Genomic DNA, 17,948 nt, shown 5'->3' with positions numbered 1-17,948 from the left:
TCATCCAGGTAAGTCAGGAATATATCTGTCACCTGGAAGTGTAGATAAATTAACCCTTTCCTCCCCAAGTTGCTTTTGATTGTGGTGTTCCTGATCACAGTAAGAGAAACCCTAAGACTTTGCCTCCCAAGGGCTGAGATTAAAAGCCTGTGTCATCACACCCAGCCAACAACAATGAACAATTTTTAGTATAAATGTGCTCCATCAATATCATGCCCCCATGAGATATACTTAATACTAAAAATTCTTCACTGCCTTCAAAACTCTCCAGAATCAGATGGGCATGCAAGCCATGCCTTTGATCCCAGTGTTCAGGAGTTAGAGGCAGGGAGATCTCTCTGATTCTAAGACACTCAGAGCTACACAGCGGGACCCTCTCTTTACAAAATATAAAATAAAATAAATCTCCAAATCTCCAGTGTTTTTTTTTTTTTCTTTCTACTGTGGCCCAATTGTTTACAAGCTTAGTAGCTTAGGAGGCCTGAAATGTAAAAAATATTTCACCTACTTTTGACCTTGAGGGATGAATTTCCCCCTCCCCCAGACAGGGTTTTTCTTTGTAGCCCTGGCTATCCTCAAACTCAATCTATAGATTAGGCTAGCCTCGAACTCTCGGCAATCCACTTTCCTCTGCCTCCCAAGTGCTGGGATTAGAGGAAGGCATCATCTTGCCTGGTGAAGGATGACTTTTTGTTTGGGCTGGTAAGATGCCTCAGTGGGTGAAGGTGCTTGCTGCCAAGTGAGACGATCTGTGCTTGACCCCAGACCTCTCTAGGGAGAAGGATAGAACTGACTTCTGCAAGTTATCCTCTGACTTCTGCATGTGTGCTATGGCATGCATGCACCCATACACACACACACACACACACACACACATTCATACACACATAAAAATGTGTTTTATAAATCATTAAACAAAGTTGTCCACCAAACAAACCACCTTTGGAAATCTGAATGAAGGCCAGGATGAAATATAGCAAACCTCCATCTCAATTAAAAAAAAAAAATTCTGGGCATGTCCTTCCTGGGACCCCACAGTGGATCCTAGTTCCATCAGGTCTGACACTGTGGGAAATACCAACACCGGGCCCATGGGGAGGGCCATACCCACAGATCCCTGTTAAACTCTGCCTGGAAACCTGAGGCTGGCATGCTAGAAGTCAGACCCAAGAAAGCTTCCTACCCAGAAAGCCTCAGAGATGCTGGCCCCTAGGAGAGCTTCAGTGGTTGGAACCGTGGGCCTTGTGCTCTATCCCTCCACCACAGGATCCCTGACTCACCACACTGGATCCTACAGGTACCACATGGCTTACCTCTCCGATGGAGCCTGGAGTCCTGTGAGACCAGCAGTTTTCTTCACCACCAAGATGGATGGAACCCTGGACATCTGGGACTTGGTGTTCAAGCAGTGTGACCCTGCCCTCAGCCTGAAGGTCACGTGTGTGGTTCCCCCCACCCTACCCGTACACTCTGGCCCTTGTGATCTGGGGTCCTTCCTGGATGGGTCCAGGTGTGTGTGTGTGTGTGTGTGTGTGTGTGCGTGTGTGTGTGTGTGTGTGTGTGTTGTTCTTGGATATGTGTACTTGAATAGGACCTCTCTGAATTGTCTGGGTTTCTGGCCAGCTGTGCTCTGGCCTTGGGAGTATGGGTTTCTGCAGAAGCGAGGGACCAGAGATTTGCAGTTGTGGTGACATACAAGAATCACCCTAGGGAATGTAAACAGAAGGGAAGGACTGGGGGTGCCAGGCAGTGGTAGAGTCCTGGCTTAACTTTCAAGTCTGAGCTTCACACCCAGCACCACAAGAAACAAGCTTTATCAGCTGGTAGGACACTTGCCTAGCACGCACAAGGCCCTGGGTTCTATCACCACAACTGTATACGCCAGGCGTGGTGCTGTGGGAGCAGGATTAGAAGTTCAAGGTCACCCCTGTCTAAGTAGTCAGTTCAAGACCAACCTGGGCTACATGAGACCCAGACTCAAACAACGACAACAAAACAGGAGGGAATTTAAGAAAAGTAAACATTCTCTCCCCTTTCCAACTGTATGTCTCCAAGATCCCTACATTCCGGTCCTCTGCAGCTACCCCATCAGCCGATATTAGCAAGTTGTAGCTGAGATCCGCTGGCTGGGGACATGGGAGAGCAGGGAGTCAGAGATCCGTAAGATGATGCAGCTAGACTAACATTGGGGCTATCGACCAAGCTAGAGAACCACTCTTGGGGTCAAGTGATCTTTATCCACTGTGGAAGGGTGTGTCACCAGGTGTGGTCCAATAGGGTCAGATAATAGGATATGTGTGACTTTGGTTTTCTTCCCAAACTCTACCTGGTTCTGTTGGCTCCTTCAACAGGTGTGTGATGACCCGCTCTTCTGCCTCCGGGTTCAGGACACCGGGTGTCTCATCGCCTGCGGATCCGAGCTTGGAACAACCACTCTGCTGGAGGTCTCCAGCAGTCTCTCCACTCTGCAGAGGAATGAGAAGAACATAGCTTCTTCCGTGAGTGCCAGGGCGAGGCCTACTGTGTACATGACCTGACCCACCCAGCCTGTCACATAGAGACCGAGTTAGGAAAAATGGGTTGTCATTACTGGGTAGGGCAGCACAGTGTCCCCAAGCTGTCGGATCTGCCCTTGCTCACCTGCTTGCATCCAGTAGTGCTGACATGGTCACTCGGAGCACCCAAGCTGTGAATGGCACTGGATAGAGTGAAAACAGTGGGACTTTCTGGAGCAGAGCCTCTCAGTTGAAGGCTTAGCAGAGGGTCACAGAGAAGTCACATGAAACTGACCTGGCTGATAAGAGAGACACTGAGAGCCACCATTACCCCTCTCTGCACCCTGGAGCACACTCCCCAGCATGTGGGGGGGACCCTGGCACTGAAGTTCCTACTGCTGAGGGTGGGATAGCCTCCTGACTGTGCCTGAGGCTGGGGCCTCATGACCAAGCTGGAGTCCAGGATCACCACATTGTCTTACCCCCAAAGGACATTCTTCATTGTCACCTGTGTCTGGGGCTCCTTGGAACTGGGTAACTCAATGGTCCTGGCTCCAGGCTGGGCTTGATTGATGCATGGTCATTGATCACCTTGGGTTTTAGATTCACAGTCTTTGCCTCCAGTGTGCTGGGATTGTTGTCGCCACACCCAATTTCTACTTGGGGCTCTCGGCTAGGCAGGCACTCCAACAGCTGACCTAGATCCCCAGCCCTGTGTGCAAGTGTGTATCTGTGTGTTTCAAGGCAGGATCTCACTTTGCAGTCTTGGTCTGTCCTATGTGGAACAGACTGGCCTCGAACTCACGGAGATCCACAAGTCTCTGCCCCCTGAGTACTGTACCCAAAGGCCTCATGCCACCATGTCTGGTTTAGGTGTGCTCCCCATGCCCATATGACAATGTATTTCAATTAGGCTCATTTGCATACAAATACCTGAAAGCAAATGTTAAAACTTTACATCCTTGGAGACGTACTTTCAGAGATAAATTTACTTGATATACAAGCGTGTGCTGACTCCCTTTTAATTTCATAGAAAATTGTTCAATACATAATAAATCGCCTCAGACATAGATTTTCCTAGATGGGTATTGCTAAGTAGCCCAGGCTGGCCTCAAACTTGCAACAATCCTCCTGCCTCAGCCTCCTGATCATAAGTATACATCACCATTCCTGGTTTAGCCCTTGACCCCTAGTAGGCCTCACCAGGGACAAATTTCGATAGAAGCCCAGACCATGCTGGGGTTTCTAGCTACACCCCCAATGGCTTGTCTCTGTCTGCCCCAGATATTTGAACGTGAGACCCGGCGGGAAAAGATCCTGGAGGCCAGACATCGTGAGATGCGGCTGAAGGAGAAAGGCAAGGCAGAGGGCAAAGACGATGACCAGAAGGAGGAGGAGGCAGCCCTGGACCTTGACGAGCTGGTTGGCAAAGCCGAGGAGGAGTTCTTTGAGATCATCTTCTCAGAGCTGAAGAGGAAGGAGGCAGAGGCCTTGAAGAAGAAACCCAAGCCTGTAAGGAGCTCGGCAGGGGACTGGATGGACGAGGGTCTGGGAGGGAGCCATGAGGCCTGAGCTCTGACCAACTTCTGACCTCCTGGGTAACCTTGAGCCAATAGTTTTCTGGGATGGATCCTTGACTGTCCACTGGTAAGAAGAAAGACTCACTCCTATCTCCTGAGGAAATTTGTCTCTCATGGGGCATCAGGTTCCTTGAGGGCCAAAGCTCCATGCCTCCTGGTATATTCCTCCCCACCGTGGTAGATCGATCTACCACATGCATGGGGCCTCTGGAGCCAGAGCTCTGGGGTTCTGTGAGTGTGAGCCTTAAGACCCATGAGAGGAAAGGGTTGAGCCCAACCAGGTATCAGGAATGTGGCCTTTGATTGCTCATCTGCCTCCCAGCCCCAGGTCACAAGCATTTTCTATTTGTGTCATCCAGTCTCTCTCTCCTCAGCTTCATCTGGAAAGTGAAGCACGCACTGTAAAGACGGTGCCTGCTTACCTTCTGGGGACAGAGAGAAAAAGTATCTTCTCCATCTGCAACATTGTTCTTAGGGGTCCAGCCAGGAAGGAGATAAAGGCCAGATGTCAAAAACAAAAACAACAACAACAACAAAAAAACCCACCACCACCACCACCACCAACAACAACAAAAAAAGAAACCCAAAACCAAAAAAACCAAAAAACCATGGAGCCAGGCTATGCTCTTCTGAACAAGACTGGTCATGTCATGGGGTCATGGGGGCGGGTGGTGATCAAAGAGCATCACTCCGAAGCCAGAAAAAGTAATCCATGCTATAATAACCTGAGCACTGTGTAGCGCCCAGAGAGGAAAGTCTAGAATTTGAGGTCAGCCTCTGTTATATTGCAAGAGTCAGCCTCATAAGAAAGAAATGGGAGGGAGATGAGGAGAGAGGAAGGAAGGAAGGAAGGGAGGGAGGGAGGGAGGAAAAAAAGGAAGGAAGAAAGGAAGATAGGTAGAAAGGCCACCCCCATATAAAGGTTGTCCTCTCTGCACTGTCTCCCTTCACCCTTCTCTCTAAGCCCCGCCCCTCAAGCTGCAAGGTGCCCCAAACGGAGCAGGCTCAAGGTCACTTACTCCAAAAATGGCAGAAGTCTGGCTATTAGATCCCCAGAGTCTTGCTGCTTTCCCCATCCCACGACTCTGAAAGCATGCCAGACCAGCTTGGAACGGACATTATAGGCTCCCAGCAGCTCCCTGCCATTGTCTTGGCGGGGGTGGGCGGGTGGGGGTGGGGGATGGGGGGGCTAGGGGGTGGGGGAGGGTACCTCTTGGAAACAGGGAGGGCGTGTCTCCTCACCAGCATTTCTGGTTCTGCTTCAGAAGAAAAAAAGTGTGGAAAGCGAAGCAGAACCGGTGGAAGGAAACGTTGGAGACGAGGAAGAAGGGAGCAGCCTAACAGGTGAAGACGAAGAAGGTGAAGACGCAGGTGAAGATGCAGGTGAAGAGCAAGAGGAAGTGCCCACCTAGGGCAGCCTCTGCCCACCCTTCATGCTCACGGCTGGCTTCCCGCTTGATACCATCTCATCTGGAAAGTGAAAAGTTGAGTTTCCTTCTTCAATAATTACCAGTGGAGACAGATCAGGGACAAGACACTGGCCCACACTGAGCCAAGCCCCAAGTGCACCCTTCTCTAGGGTAGGAAGGGGTAGGGCTTGTCTCTGCACTAACTCCCCTGGCCTCTGCAACCCCGAGGCTAACTCAGACTCAGGGCACACACACAGCCTTAGGTCTCTAGATTCTGCTTATCACGGGTTATCCAATGAGTAGTTACCAATGGCTTTTTCCAGAAGCTTCCAGGGTTCAACTGAGGCACAGGGGCCTCCAGAGCACCTACACAGGGGCAAGCTTCTCTCTCTCGCTCTCTCCCTCCCTCCCTCCCTCCCTCCTTCTTTTCCTCTCCCTCCCCCTTCCTCTCTCCTTCTCTTCCTCCTCCTCCTCCCTCACCCACTTGCAAATCAGAAGAGAACTTTTGTCTCCATCTACAATACCTTCCCAAGCAACTCCCCGTGCACTCACACCTTCAAGTGTGGAGAGTAGGTAGGTAGGTAGGATAAACCTGACTCTCCCTGTACACACATGGTTTTTATTGCTATGTTTCTTGTAACATTAAATCAGTGATTGACAACAGTGGGTACTTGTCGTGAATGCCATGCTCAGGGCCTCTCATTGATCCTGTATAACCTTTCCAAAGTTCCTGGAACGTTTGTGCTTGAGAAGTCCTTCTTTTACTGATGGGAAAATGGAGGCTCTACCTGGTCACAGCTGGGGAGGCATGGGGCAGGGACAGGAGCTTCAGGCAGTTGAATGTGGGCTGGGGACTACACAGAGTCCTTTTTGGGTAGGCACTGGGCTGGGCCCCAAAGCCGTGGCTCCATGCAGTAGTAGATAGTTGTAGAGGACACCTCAGAGACAACTTTGTACACCTCCAAGTCCCAGAGTGACATGGATTCTGTGACTTAAAGTGCCTGCCAGGAATGGTGGCATTCCAGTCCCAGCATGGAGGAGGCAAAGGCAAGTGGATCTCTGTGAGCTTGAGGCCAGCCTGGTCTATAACGTCAGTTCTAGGACAGTCATGGCTACACAGAGAAACTCAGCCTCAAAAGGAGGAAGAGAAAGAAGAGGAAGAGGAGGAGGAAGATGAAGAAGAGGAAGAGGAGGAGGAAGAGGAGAAAAGGAAGAAGAAGATAAAGAGGCGGAGGAAGTGGAGGAAGAGGAGAAAGAGGAGGAGGAAGAGGAGGAAGAGAGGGAAGGGGAGGAGGAAGAAGAAAAGGAGAACAAAAATAACAGCAACAACAAGGGGGCAGAGAGCTAGCCAGTTCAGTCAGTACAGTTCTTGCTGTGCAAGCATAAAGACCTAAGGTTGGTTCCCCCAGAGCCCATGCATAGAAGCCAGGCACAGTGCCAAGCACTTGTAATCCCAGCACTAGGAAGACGGAGACAGGCAGATCCCCGGGACTCACTGCCTAGCCAGCCTGGATGGATCAGTGAGCTCCAGACCATTTAAGCATAAGATGGATGTCATCCTAAGGAATGACACTAAAGTTGACCTCTGACCTCCTCACACTAGAGTTTGGTTATTTTGCAGAAGGAAAGCACCAGCTGTTCCTTTTGCCCAGAGCAGTGAGGGATCACAGTTGCTGCTGCATTTGGCTAGACTTTGATGTGACAGGTGCTGGGTCTCAGTAAGAGCCCCTCAGCATGGTTCAGGATCCTCAGGCATACATCACACACTGCAGGAAAAGGTCTTCTGGGCTCAGGTGGGCTCAGCTGGGGCCCTGCTCCCTGCTGGCTGCTGCATCCAGGCAAGAGGCAAAGGATACTGGAGGAGGCTGTCCTCACTGTAAGAGGGCAGAAGGAGTCGCAGAGACCACCCGTGCTGCCCTCAGGGACTCTCCTCTCAAAGGTATGATTCCCCATGGGATGGCTTTTTGCCCCATTGAGACACCTAACAACATCTGGGACACTGTGAGTTAATGCAACTGCTAAGTGAACTATTCCTGGCATTTTAAGCAGAAAGCCCCGGGTGCTACATGACTCAGTGTTCCAGGGTTCCTGAGATCCTAGGCCCCTGCTACAAAGAATGGTCTTTTGTCTACAACGTCAGTTTTTGTGTTGGTTTTGCGGGGCAGGGATAGTGCCTGCCTCTCAAGCACAGTGCTCTGGTTTGGATCCCCAGTACTGTAGAACCTGGGGACTAGGTGGCACCCCAGCAAGTCCAACTCTCAGAAGAGTCAGGAGAATCAGACATTCATCCTCAGCTACACGTCGAGTTCAAGGCTACCCTGGGCTGGCTACATGAGACTGTCTCACAAGGCTACCCTGGGCTACATGAGACTGTCTCACACAAACAAGCAAACTGAGGCGGAGCCAGGGCACGGAAACCTGATTTGGAGAGCAAAATCAATCAGACGGGTGGTCTGGGGCTTGGTGAGGGGAACGAAGCTGCTGGTTGACTTGGGCACTGACAGATCCCTGTGAGGGCTCTGCCACTGTAAACTTAAGGCAGGAGAACATCTTCTTACTCTTCTGGGATGTTGACCTTTGGTTTGTGCTTGCAAAAGTGGGCCACCTGCTGGAGACTGAAAATCCTTTCCTGTGGGTACAGAGGGTGCCTCTGTGGTAACATGACATTCCAGAATGAACTGTGGGAAGAAAAAGAAAGAGAGCCTGCAGACGGTGCTGGGCAAGGGCTGCAGAACTCTGTGCACACAGAGTTTACTGCATTGACCTTCTCTGGTCTCAATCACCTGACACCCATCGCCTATCTCCCTCTGTGATGGTGAACCTTCACTGTCAACTTGACTGGATTTGGAATCGCCTCTCCTGGGTGCATCCATGAGGGCGGTCCCAAGAAGGCTTAACGGAGAGAAGGCCCACCTTGAATGTGTGTGGCACCATCCCAGAGTGCCCGCCTTCATCTCTCTCTGCTGCTTCCTGGTCCATCCAAACGTGAGCCAGCAGCTTAACACACCTGCTGGTGAAACCACAGACCATCGGTGTTGCCAGCAGCCTAAATGAACTGCGTCCCCCACCCCCTTTTGCAAGAAGATTTGTTGTTTTTATTTTACGGCATGAGTGTTGTTGCCTATGGATACACGTACCTTGTGCATGCCTGGTGCCCACAGGGGTCAAAAGAGGGCCTGGAAATGCCAACACCAGGCTAGGTGTGAAGTGCCAAGCCACAGTAAACTGCGCGGAAGGTGGTTGCATGCCTGTGCCAGCACAGTTGTATGCCCCCATCCTATGCCACTTAACCTGACATACCATTTCTGCACCCTGTGGGTACCAGGACAAGCTGCCGATCATTTCATCTAGGAGGCCACTGGGTGCTGGAGCCTCAGAGCAGGGTGCTGAGGGAAGCCCTTGTCACCCTGCAATTTTAACCAAATGAAGTGGTTCCTGGGCTTGATGGAATGAATGACCACAGGCTGAAGCAGTGGACGGCTGCTAATGAGCTCCCGGGGTTAGATAGTCACGCCCATCCAAGGTAAGAGGAAGGAAGCATCTGAGAGTGCTGGAACCTGTGGGTGAGCTGAGACTGAGCTGGGAGCCAAGGATGACAGGGAGCTTACAGGTGGGGCACAGATAAATCCAAGTCTGGGGTTTACTGACTGACTTGGCTCAGCTCTGAGAGGAGAGAGGGGAGAGGGGAGAGGGGAGAGGGGAGAGGGGAGAGGGGAGAGGGGAGGAGAGGGGAGAGGGGAGGAGAGGGGAGAGGGGAGGAGAGGGGAGAGGGGAGGAGAGGGGAGAGGGGAGGAGAGGGGAGAGGGGAGGAGAGGGGAGAGGGGAGGAGAGGGGAGAGGGGAGGAGAGGGGAGAGGGGAGGAGAGGGGAGAGGGGAGGAGAGGGGAGAGGGGAGGAGAGGGGAGAGGGGAGGAGAGGGGAGAGGGGAGGAGAGGGGAGAGGGGAGGAGAGGGGAGAGGGGAGGAGAGGGGAGAGGGGAGGAGAGGGGAGAGGGGAGGAGAGGGGAGAGGGGAGAGGGGAGAGGGGAGAGGGGAGAGGGGAGAGGGGAGAGGGGAGAGGGGAGAGGGGAGAGGGGAGAGGGGAGAGGGGAGAGGGGAGAGGGAGAGGGACAGACAGACAGAAGACAGTTGGGAAGAGTGGCATTTTATTTTGTTTTGCTTTAAGACAGGGTCTCATATAGCCCAGGCTGGCCTTGACCTCATTACATAGCCGAGAATGACCTTGAACTCCTCTTGAGTTCTAGAAATACACTTGTTTATGCTGTACTGGGGTTGGAAGCCAGGGCTTCATGCATGCTCTAGCAACTGAGCCACATCCCCAGCCTCTGGGGTGATGTTTTAAGGAATAATACAGGGCATTATAAGGAGAACGGAAGAACGTGTCCTGGATTCTCAGAGATATAGGAAAAAGCTGTCGGATGCCCTCCATGAAAAGCTGACGACAGGCTGAGCCCCTGAGAGGCAGTGTGGGCAGCCAGGAGGTGTATAGCATATTTCATTGCACATCTGCACACATGTGCCTGTCCACCTGTGTACACATGTAATTGTACGCCAGCAATGGAGACTTTCCCATCACCAAAGGCAGGCCTTGTAAGTAAGTGGGTGAAGATTTCAATAAACCCAGGAAGACTGAGCTCAAGTGGGCGGATGGTGACTGACCTTTGATACCTGTGGCTTCTCAGCATTTCCAAGTTGACAACTCTCATGAAAAACAGGAGGGGCGTTTTCATGAGCTTCATCCACAACCACTGGAGGGGAAGAAAGAGAATAGTGACCAGTGAGATGAGTTTAGCAACAGAATCAGCATGGGTACCCACCTCTGAGTTGGAAGATGTTTCTAGAAAGGTTTAACAGAGCAAGGAGGAGCCACCGTGACCGTAGACAGCACCATCTCCAAGCAAGGAGGTGCACCATGACCATAGACAGCTCCATCCTTAAGGGTTGAATCCAGGACCAAACAAGGATAAAGTGAACTACATTCCACATTTCCTTTGCCACCTCGTCCCCTTCCCTCTTCTTCTGTCTTCCTCCTCCTCCTCTTCCTGACTGTGGACATAATTGCTGCCTCTTGTTCCTGCCGCTATGTCTTGTCTGCCATTGGACTGTATTCCCAAACTGTGAGCCAAAATAAACTCTTCCTTAAGTTTCATCAGGGATTTTGTCATAACAACCAAGAAATAACTAATATAACCCCAAAGTCAAGTGGAAGAGAATGAGAGAGACATGGACTCAAGATGGGTTTCCACATCAATTGGACAAGGACCTCTAGTTTTGAGGTTATTCGTTTTGAGACTAGATTTCCCTATAAGCCAGATTGGCTTCAGATTCACCACAATCCTCCTACCTCAGCTTCCCAAGTGCTGGGATTACAGATATACACAGCCACACTTGCCTCCAAAGATGCTTATTTTTACCCATCAGTCAAGACAGGCTGGCTTCTGTGAGGTTTATGTATGTAGAATAATAACTAAAAAAGAAAGAAAGAAAAAAAAAAAAAAAAAAAAAAAAAGAAAGCTAGCCAAAGTCCAAGCCAATTGGCCAGAGACATTCTTGACTGATGCAAAGAGTCAATTCAAACGTCTAAAATGCCATCAGGGTGGAAAGTACTGGCATACATCTACAATTGTATCGGCTGGGAAGTTGAGACAGGAGGGTTGTGAGTTTGAGACCAGCCTTGGCTAACGTCTCAATCCCCATCTCAAAATAAAACGAACAGGCAGGAAACCCTCTTGAACTCATGGCCCGTTCTCTTTGCAGTATGGTCCATTTGCAAACTGGCCAGCCTCAGAGAGTTGGGACCCCCTGCAGGACACTTTGGTTTCCAAGCTTAGCTTGGTTTATATACTCATCAAACTCAGGGCTGCCAGCTGCTTCCTGCTGCTGTTTATTAATAACTATGCCTAACACCAGCTCCTGGGGGAAGCCCAGGAAACCAGTCCCAAGGCACAGGCTGACATTGTGCTCTACCTCTGGGGAGCCACCAGGTGTCTGAGACAGCCCTAAGGGATGTGGGTACTGGGTACTTGCTTTTCCAGCTTCTTTCCTGGATTCCAACCACATGGAGTCTCCTTCTCTGGTCTTTCTTTGCAAGAGCTCTGGGCTCTCTGCTTCAGTGGGGACAGATGGTGCAAAGGACAGATCGCCACATTCAGAAAGAGTTCTAACACCATCCAGGAGACAGGCAGACAGGACAGGAAAACCAGGCTCTCAGCAGCTAGGCAGGTTTAAGGCAGAGGTAGGACTAGAATCCTGTTTTGCCCAGGCCTCCTGAGACAAGGAAAATTTCCACTGGGCTCCCTGAGTGTATAATTGTTGTTACTGTTACCAAGAATGGAAATTGCAACTGTTTATCCATTGTTCCACCTGGCCACCTGGCCGCCTGTCCAGCCTTTTGACATTGCAAAGTGATGTCATCTGCAAAGTTCACAATGGAGAATTGTACAATACAGTTTTTTTTTTAAATTTCAAGAAATTCATCCCAACCCAGAAAAACAAAACAAAACAAAAAAGCCAGATGGCCGTAGCACATGCCTTTAATCCCAACACTTGGGAGATAGAGCCAGGGGGATCTCTGAGTCGGAAGCCAGCCTGGTCTTTCAGGACAGCCAGCCTACACAGAAAAAAACCTGCCTTGAGAAAAAAAAATGTCAAGAAATTTGTCATAAAAAGTTACTTTTAATGGTGTGTGTGTGTGTGTGTGTGTGTGTGTGTGTGTGTGTGTGTGTTTCACTGGTGCTAGTGTGTGGCAGTTGTGAGCTGCCTGATGTCAGTGCTGGGAACTGAACTCAGTCCTCTGCCAAAGTAGTATTGTGGTCTTACCTCCTGAGCTGTCTCTCCAGCATCCCCCCCCCCGATTCATATTTTAAAAAATACATTTATATATTATGCACATGTATTAGGGTGTCCATGTGGAGATCAGAGGAAACATTTGAGTGTCAGATCTGGTCTTTCCACCATGTGAGTCTCAGGAATTGAACTCAGGTAGTTAAGACTTAACAGCAAGCTCCCTTACAGGACAAGCCATCTAGTGGACCCTCAGATTATTTGATGTAAGCTTATGATTTTGTGGTGAGCCACATCTATAACTAACCCAGGCCAAATGCAACCTGAGGGGACAGGTGGACTCTCCTGTGTGGTACTCTGGCAGGCAGGCCAGCTCCATCCATTTTGACCTCGGGCTTGGTTTGCTAGTCTGCCTACATCGGGGGAACTTTTTCATAAGACACACCCTACTAAGCCAGGTGCCAAAGGGTGCAGGGCCAACTTTTTACCCACCCTCTCACTCCCTCTACCTCACTTCCTTCCTCTGGACAATGAGTGCAGCAACCCACACCCTAGGCACTGGCCTCCACCGCGGCGATGCCCACATCTCTCTTGGAAACTTGAGGCTGCTGGGCGCGCCCTGGAGACGCCCAATAACAGCCGGGCCAGCAGCGGAAGATCATGGCCGCAGGCAAGGTTGCTTCTGCCCAGCTAGCCACGTGCCAGGCGGGTGTCGGGAGCGAGAAGACACAGCCAGAAGCCGCGAGCCTGGGCACGGGTGTGTGCGGAGGGGCCACCAAACGGACGCCGCCGGGCCAGGAGGAGTTCGGGACGCTCAGACCGGGGGCCACTCGTACTGACAGAAATCCTCAGGACCAGCAGCAGTAGCTGCAACAGTAGCGCAAGAGGGCCGGGGGGCATCCTAGGTGGAGGCGTCCGGCTCACCCAAGTTCAGGGGGCCGAGCGCAGGGGGCGGAGCGAGCACAGGGGGCGGGGGGGCACAGGGGGCGGGGCGGAGCCGGCCGAGCCCTCCTGGCCCCGCCTCCTGGTCAGCGCTCGGGCGGCAGGCGCGTTGTTGGTTTCGGGTTGTCAGGCAGCGGAGGCGGAAGAGCGACCCGAGGAGGTGACCACAGTGGAGGTGCGTCTCGGCCATGCCAGCTGTCGCGGCCTGAGGCTCTCTACCTACGGCAATCATGAAGGACAGCGGCGACTCAAAGGACCAGCAACTCATGGTGAGACCCCTTACCAAGCTCCTGCTTGGTTTCCCTTCACCAAACCTGAAACTTGACAGCCTCAAACACAATGACCACTGAGAGCAAGAGATGGGAGTCTGGGACTGTGCAGAACAACTGCCCAAGTTCTAGTTGGCCAGAAGGGATGGTGGCACTTCCTGAGGCTGGGAAGTTAGCATCCCACTCCCTCCCACCCTCCACCCAAGTTCAACCTTCTTTGGGCCAAGACTCAGAGGTCAAGACCCAAGAGAGGTCTAGCTCAGGCTATTGCCTGAGAAGGAAGCTGGGATTCTCTAGTGAACCAGAGGGCCAGGTCTTGCTTTAAAGGGATATGGAACCACAGATAGAAAAACAAAAGTCCACCCCCCCCAAAAAAAAAAAACAGGGGGAGCCAGCACCAAGTCTGGAGCAGTTAGTTATGGACTGTACTGCAGGCTCTGTCCAAATCAGGACTCCAGATACTTCAGAGAAATGCTAGAAGCCACCTGGATAGTCCCAGGGTCTCCTGGCCCTCGATGAATGGACATATGGGAGGGAGTAAAGGTAGGTAGAGACCAAAGATAGATTCTTGACTATCAGCGGTGGAGACTGGAGCCACAAGAAGTCTTGGTGCTCCTCAGGTTGTGGGATAGGTGGAGATCTCTCCCCTCTCTGTCTCCCAGCCCCTAGCTTTAACCTTTGATCTGTGGAAGTGACCCTTCAGCCCCAGCAGACGGTGGTCAGCTGGCAGAGCATCCCTGCCTCAACTCGGGGAACCTGCTTCTGCAAAGGGAAGCTTGGACTCAGCCCGAGGAGCCAGTTCCAGACTCTGTGGCACCCTCTCTGGCATGAGAATGGCCTCTTTGAAAGAGTTTGCTCCAAGAATACTCATTGTCATTAGAGCAGGGAAAAAGGTCCTCCTCTCACCAAGAAGGTGCAGCCAGGAGGCTGATAAAGACAATCTGACAGGCTGTGTGGATGAAAGGAACTGAGGGTCCTTTAGGTCCACTCAGTATCCAGCAGGCACCTCCCTTTGTTCAACAGAAGAAATTCTCCCCATTCCCTGACTCTGGGTGTTTTTTTGTTTTGTTTTGTTTTGTTTTTGGTTTGTTTGTTTTTTCAGTTTTTTGTTTGTTTGTTTGTTTGGTTTTTGGTGGGAGGGAGACACACATTGAGGGTGGAGACCCACTATCTCTCAGTGGCCAGGAAACAAACAGCAGAGCAGAGAAGCCCTTGGTGACACTTCCTGGGAGTGTTAGGATGCAGCCAGTAGTTGGAAGGACAAGGGGGAAGATCCGTGTCCCATCCTCATTTCCAGACCATTCCTTCCACACTCCACCACCCTTCCCAGCATCTCCTCACTCTCAGATGCAGACAGGTGGCTCTGGTCCTCAAGGCTCCGGATTTCAGCCCAAGGGAGTGGCAAGTGTTTAACGTGGGCGTGTGACTGATGTAGCCTGTAGAGACAGTTTTCCCCCTGGGGCTCCCCCTGAGGTATACAAGCTTTTGAAAAGAGACACTCAGACTCAGCCAAACACCCTGTGGACCGGCTGCCCTTTGGCTAAGGCAATGTCCTAGAACCACATTGTGTTTCAGGACCAAGGAGATGGAGACGGTTGGATGCAGGAGAACACAAGCCTGTTGGGGAAGGAATTCAAAGACCTTCTCATCCCTCCCTCCATAGCCAAGTGTGCTCCTATTAACCCAGGGCTCTGGTCTTCTTCCCAGGTGGCACTTAGGGTCCGGCCCATCAGCGTGGCTGAGTTGGAGGAGGGAGCCACCCTCATCGCTCACAAGGTGGACGAGCAGGTACTTGGGGCTGCAGCTAGGAGCTGCAGGATGGAGATTGGCTCAGCTTGCTTGGCATACACACCTGGCTGGACATGGAGAGCTCTGTGTCTCACCATGACAGCCTCTGGGTGGGCTATCCACAGCATCACCAAGAGGCTCTCTTCTCTCGGGAAGACTTCCTAGATCAGCTCAAGGAAAGCCACGAGCTTTTGGAGCCTGGGTGGGCCCAGACCATAAAATATATTTTGGTCCACATGCTGTAAACTTTCCCATCTATGCCTGCTCTCCACAGGGCACACATTTAGCTGGGTCTAGCAGAAACCACCTCTAGAACAGGCACGTTTGGCAAAGCTATTCACTGTCTACTCTCTTGGTCTTCACGTCAGCAGAGTGAGAGAAGGCATCTGAAATAATAATTATTCATAACAAACCTAGAGCATGCTGGGAGCTGTGTTAAAAATTAGAAAAACCTCCAATATGAAAAGCCACATGCTCCCTCTGTTGCTGGAGTTTACTGTGGGGTGAGAAGACAAGGCATTGATCAAAAAATTAAAACAGATATAAGAATGCACGGCCTAGAAGGGCTGGAAAAAAAGAGTCTGTTGTTCAGAGAGTGAATAAGGGTCTTGGACCTAGACTCCCTTAAGAGATGGTGACGAAAGATTGGGGAGATATCTCGGGGGTTAAAACACTTGCTTTGCGGGTGTGAGGACTGGGGTATGGATCTCCAGAACCCCCATAAAAGGCTATAAAAAGTTTGTGGGTGTATTGGCCCACCTGTAACTCCAGTTTTGGAAGACAGAGACTGGGAACTCTCAGAGTGAGCTAGCTGAGGAGAGTAATCACATCCATGAGCTCTGGGTTTGATTGAGAGACCCTACCTCAATGCGCACGGTGGGAGAGTGATCAGAGAGGTTGCAGAGCAATTCAGGATGACTTTTAACATGGACGTTAGGGTTCCACATGTACACATACATGCAAACATACATACAAACATATAAGAAAAAATGAGGGGAAATGAGAGAGAGGGGTGAACCTGGATACGATGGCACACATCTGTCATCCAGTGCTCATGTGGCTGAGGCTGGAGGATCAGGAATCCTGTGCTTTCCTGGGCTTCAAACTGAGACCCTGTCCTAACTGGCACTGGGGTAGATTATAAAGATAAGCTCTTGCCAGGTGGTGGTGGTGCACACCTTTAATCCCAGCACTCTGGAAGCAGAGGCAGGTGGATTTCTGAGTCTGAGACCAGCCTGGTCTATGGAGTGAGATCCAGGACAGCCAGGGCTACACAGAGAACCTCTGTAGGAGGAGAAGGAGAAGGAGGAGAAGGAAGGAGAAGGAGAAAAGGAAGGAGAAGGAGAAGGAGAAAAGGAAGGAGAAGGAAGGAGGAGGAGGAGGAGGAAGAGGAGGAGGAAGAAGAAGAGGAGGAGGAGGAGGAGGAGAAGGAGAAAGAAGAAGAAGAAAAAGAAGAAGAAGAAGAAGAAGAAGAAGAAGAAGAAGAAGAAGAAGAAGAAGAAGAAGAAGAAGAAGAAGAAGAAGAAGGAGAGAAAAAGAGATCTTTAGGGAGATATTCAAGAGGAAAAATTGCAACCAGGACTTGCTGTGTACAAAGCCCTTGAGATGGGGCCACAGTGCAACTGCATCACTGAGAAAAAAGCTAGTGTGGCTCAAGGAGAGAGGGAAGAAGTGTGAGGTGAGGTGAGGTGAGGTGAGGTGAGGTGAGGTGAGGTGAGGTGAGGTGATACAGGTAGGACCCAAACCTTTGTCAACATGGCCACAATGCTTGTTTTGGGTGACCCTCCCTGTGCTTCAGAGCTGTGCTGCTGGCTACTCTGAGTGTCAGGGGCTCACTGGCTATGCGGTGGGATAGGCTCCTGGGTCAGGAAGCATGGAGTGGAAGCTACAGAGCTGAGAAAGCTGTGGACAGACACTGCCCCTGGGCCAGGTGCTTAAGGCTGCTTCCTTTTGTCCCTTTCCTCAAAGCCCTTGGGGAAAATGGAGGTGTCTGGAAGAACCCCACATGGTGATCAGGAGCAGAGAATGTATGGAGACAGTGTAGGAGCCTCGTCTTTAAGTAAGGAACACAGCCCACTGTCTTCTTACTCCATGGTTTCTGAGTTTTGATGCTGTTTGTTTGAGGCAGGGTCTCATATAACCCAGACTGGCCTTGAACTTACTATGTAGTCAGAAATGGCCTGATCTCCATGCCTTTCCCTCCCAGGTGCTTAAATTGTAGGTGTGCACCGTTATTCTGGGCGAGGAAATATTGGATATTCAATCTGAGGTGTCGTTTGTGTGTGTGTGTGTGTGTGTGTGTGTGTGTGTGTGTGTGTGTGTGTGCTAGCCATACACTCTACAACTGAAATACATATACACACACACAGACACACACACACAGACACACACAGACACACACACACACATGTCTTGGTGCATGTTTGGGGGGCATTGATTCTCTTGTTGTGGTTCTCTGGGATCAAACTGAGACTATCAGCTCCACCAGCTGGCCCATCTTTCTAGCCCCATCAGAGGTCTTCTTTGGAAAGTCTTTGCTTGTGCCTGCTCAGTGCCTGGTGCACAGGAAGAGCTCTTCAGAGAAGGAGCGTCCTCAGAGCTGCTGTTGGTTGCTGAGAGGGGCCAGCTAGAAGAGTCAGAGCCCTTAGGAGGAAAAACCTCCTTCTAGACAAGGCCACTCCCTA

The 17,948-nt window shown here is 51.1% G+C and overlaps 2 protein-coding genes and 1 long non-coding RNA gene across 10 annotated transcripts in view; 2 read left to right on the top strand and 1 right to left on the bottom strand.

Moving 5' to 3' along the window:
• Dnai2 (dynein axonemal intermediate chain 2) overlaps positions 1–6,145 on the top strand; it is a 30,856-nt gene extending 24,711 nt beyond the window's left edge. The window contains exons 10-13 of the mRNA XM_034506916.2: positions 1,298–1,433; positions 2,352–2,498; positions 3,780–4,007; positions 5,341–6,145. Coding sequence (XP_034362807.1) covers positions 1,298–1,433; positions 2,352–2,498; positions 3,780–4,007; positions 5,341–5,487 — 658 coding nt within the window. The 3' untranslated portion in view covers positions 5,488–6,145. The remainder of the gene's footprint in view (positions 1–1,297; positions 1,434–2,351; positions 2,499–3,779; positions 4,008–5,340) is intronic.
• Positions 6,146–7,010: 865 nt separating this feature from the next.
• Positions 7,011–13,208, bottom strand: LOC143442618 (uncharacterized). Of its 3 annotated transcripts, none has more exons than XR_013110931.1 (4): positions 12,758–13,208; positions 10,142–10,230; positions 8,398–8,494; positions 7,011–8,162 (listed from the first exon to the last, which is right to left on the bottom strand). It is a non-coding gene; the product is annotated as an uncharacterized LOC143442618 (long non-coding RNA). The 3 variants fall into 3 exon arrangements; XR_013110929.1 differs by having other exon boundaries at positions 8,398–8,491; XR_013110930.1 differs by having other exon boundaries at positions 8,398–8,491; positions 12,775–13,208.
• A 56-nt stretch (positions 13,209–13,264) lies between these two features.
• Kif19 (kinesin family member 19) overlaps positions 13,265–17,948 on the top strand; it is a 25,009-nt gene continuing 20,325 nt past the window's right edge. For 3 of the 6 annotated variants that reach the window (XM_076935515.1, XM_076935513.1, XM_076935516.1), the window contains exons 1-2: positions 13,266–13,476; positions 15,184–15,264. In XM_076935515.1, coding sequence (XP_076791630.1) covers positions 13,438–13,476; positions 15,184–15,264 — 120 coding nt within the window. In that variant the 5' untranslated portion in view covers positions 13,266–13,437. Of the gene's footprint in view, positions 13,477–15,183; positions 15,265–17,948 lie in introns of all 6 variants that reach the window. The other 3 variants (XM_076935517.1, XM_076935514.1, XM_034507218.2) reach the window with 2 other exon arrangements.

This window comes from Arvicanthis niloticus, chromosome 6 (genome assembly GCF_011762505.2).
Source record: "Arvicanthis niloticus isolate mArvNil1 chromosome 6, mArvNil1.pat.X, whole genome shotgun sequence".
NCBI classification, from domain to species: Eukaryota; Metazoa; Chordata; class Mammalia; order Rodentia; family Muridae; genus Arvicanthis; species Arvicanthis niloticus.
Note: the sequence above shows the minus strand (reverse complement) of the source record. Positions and strands in the feature narration are given on the sequence as shown.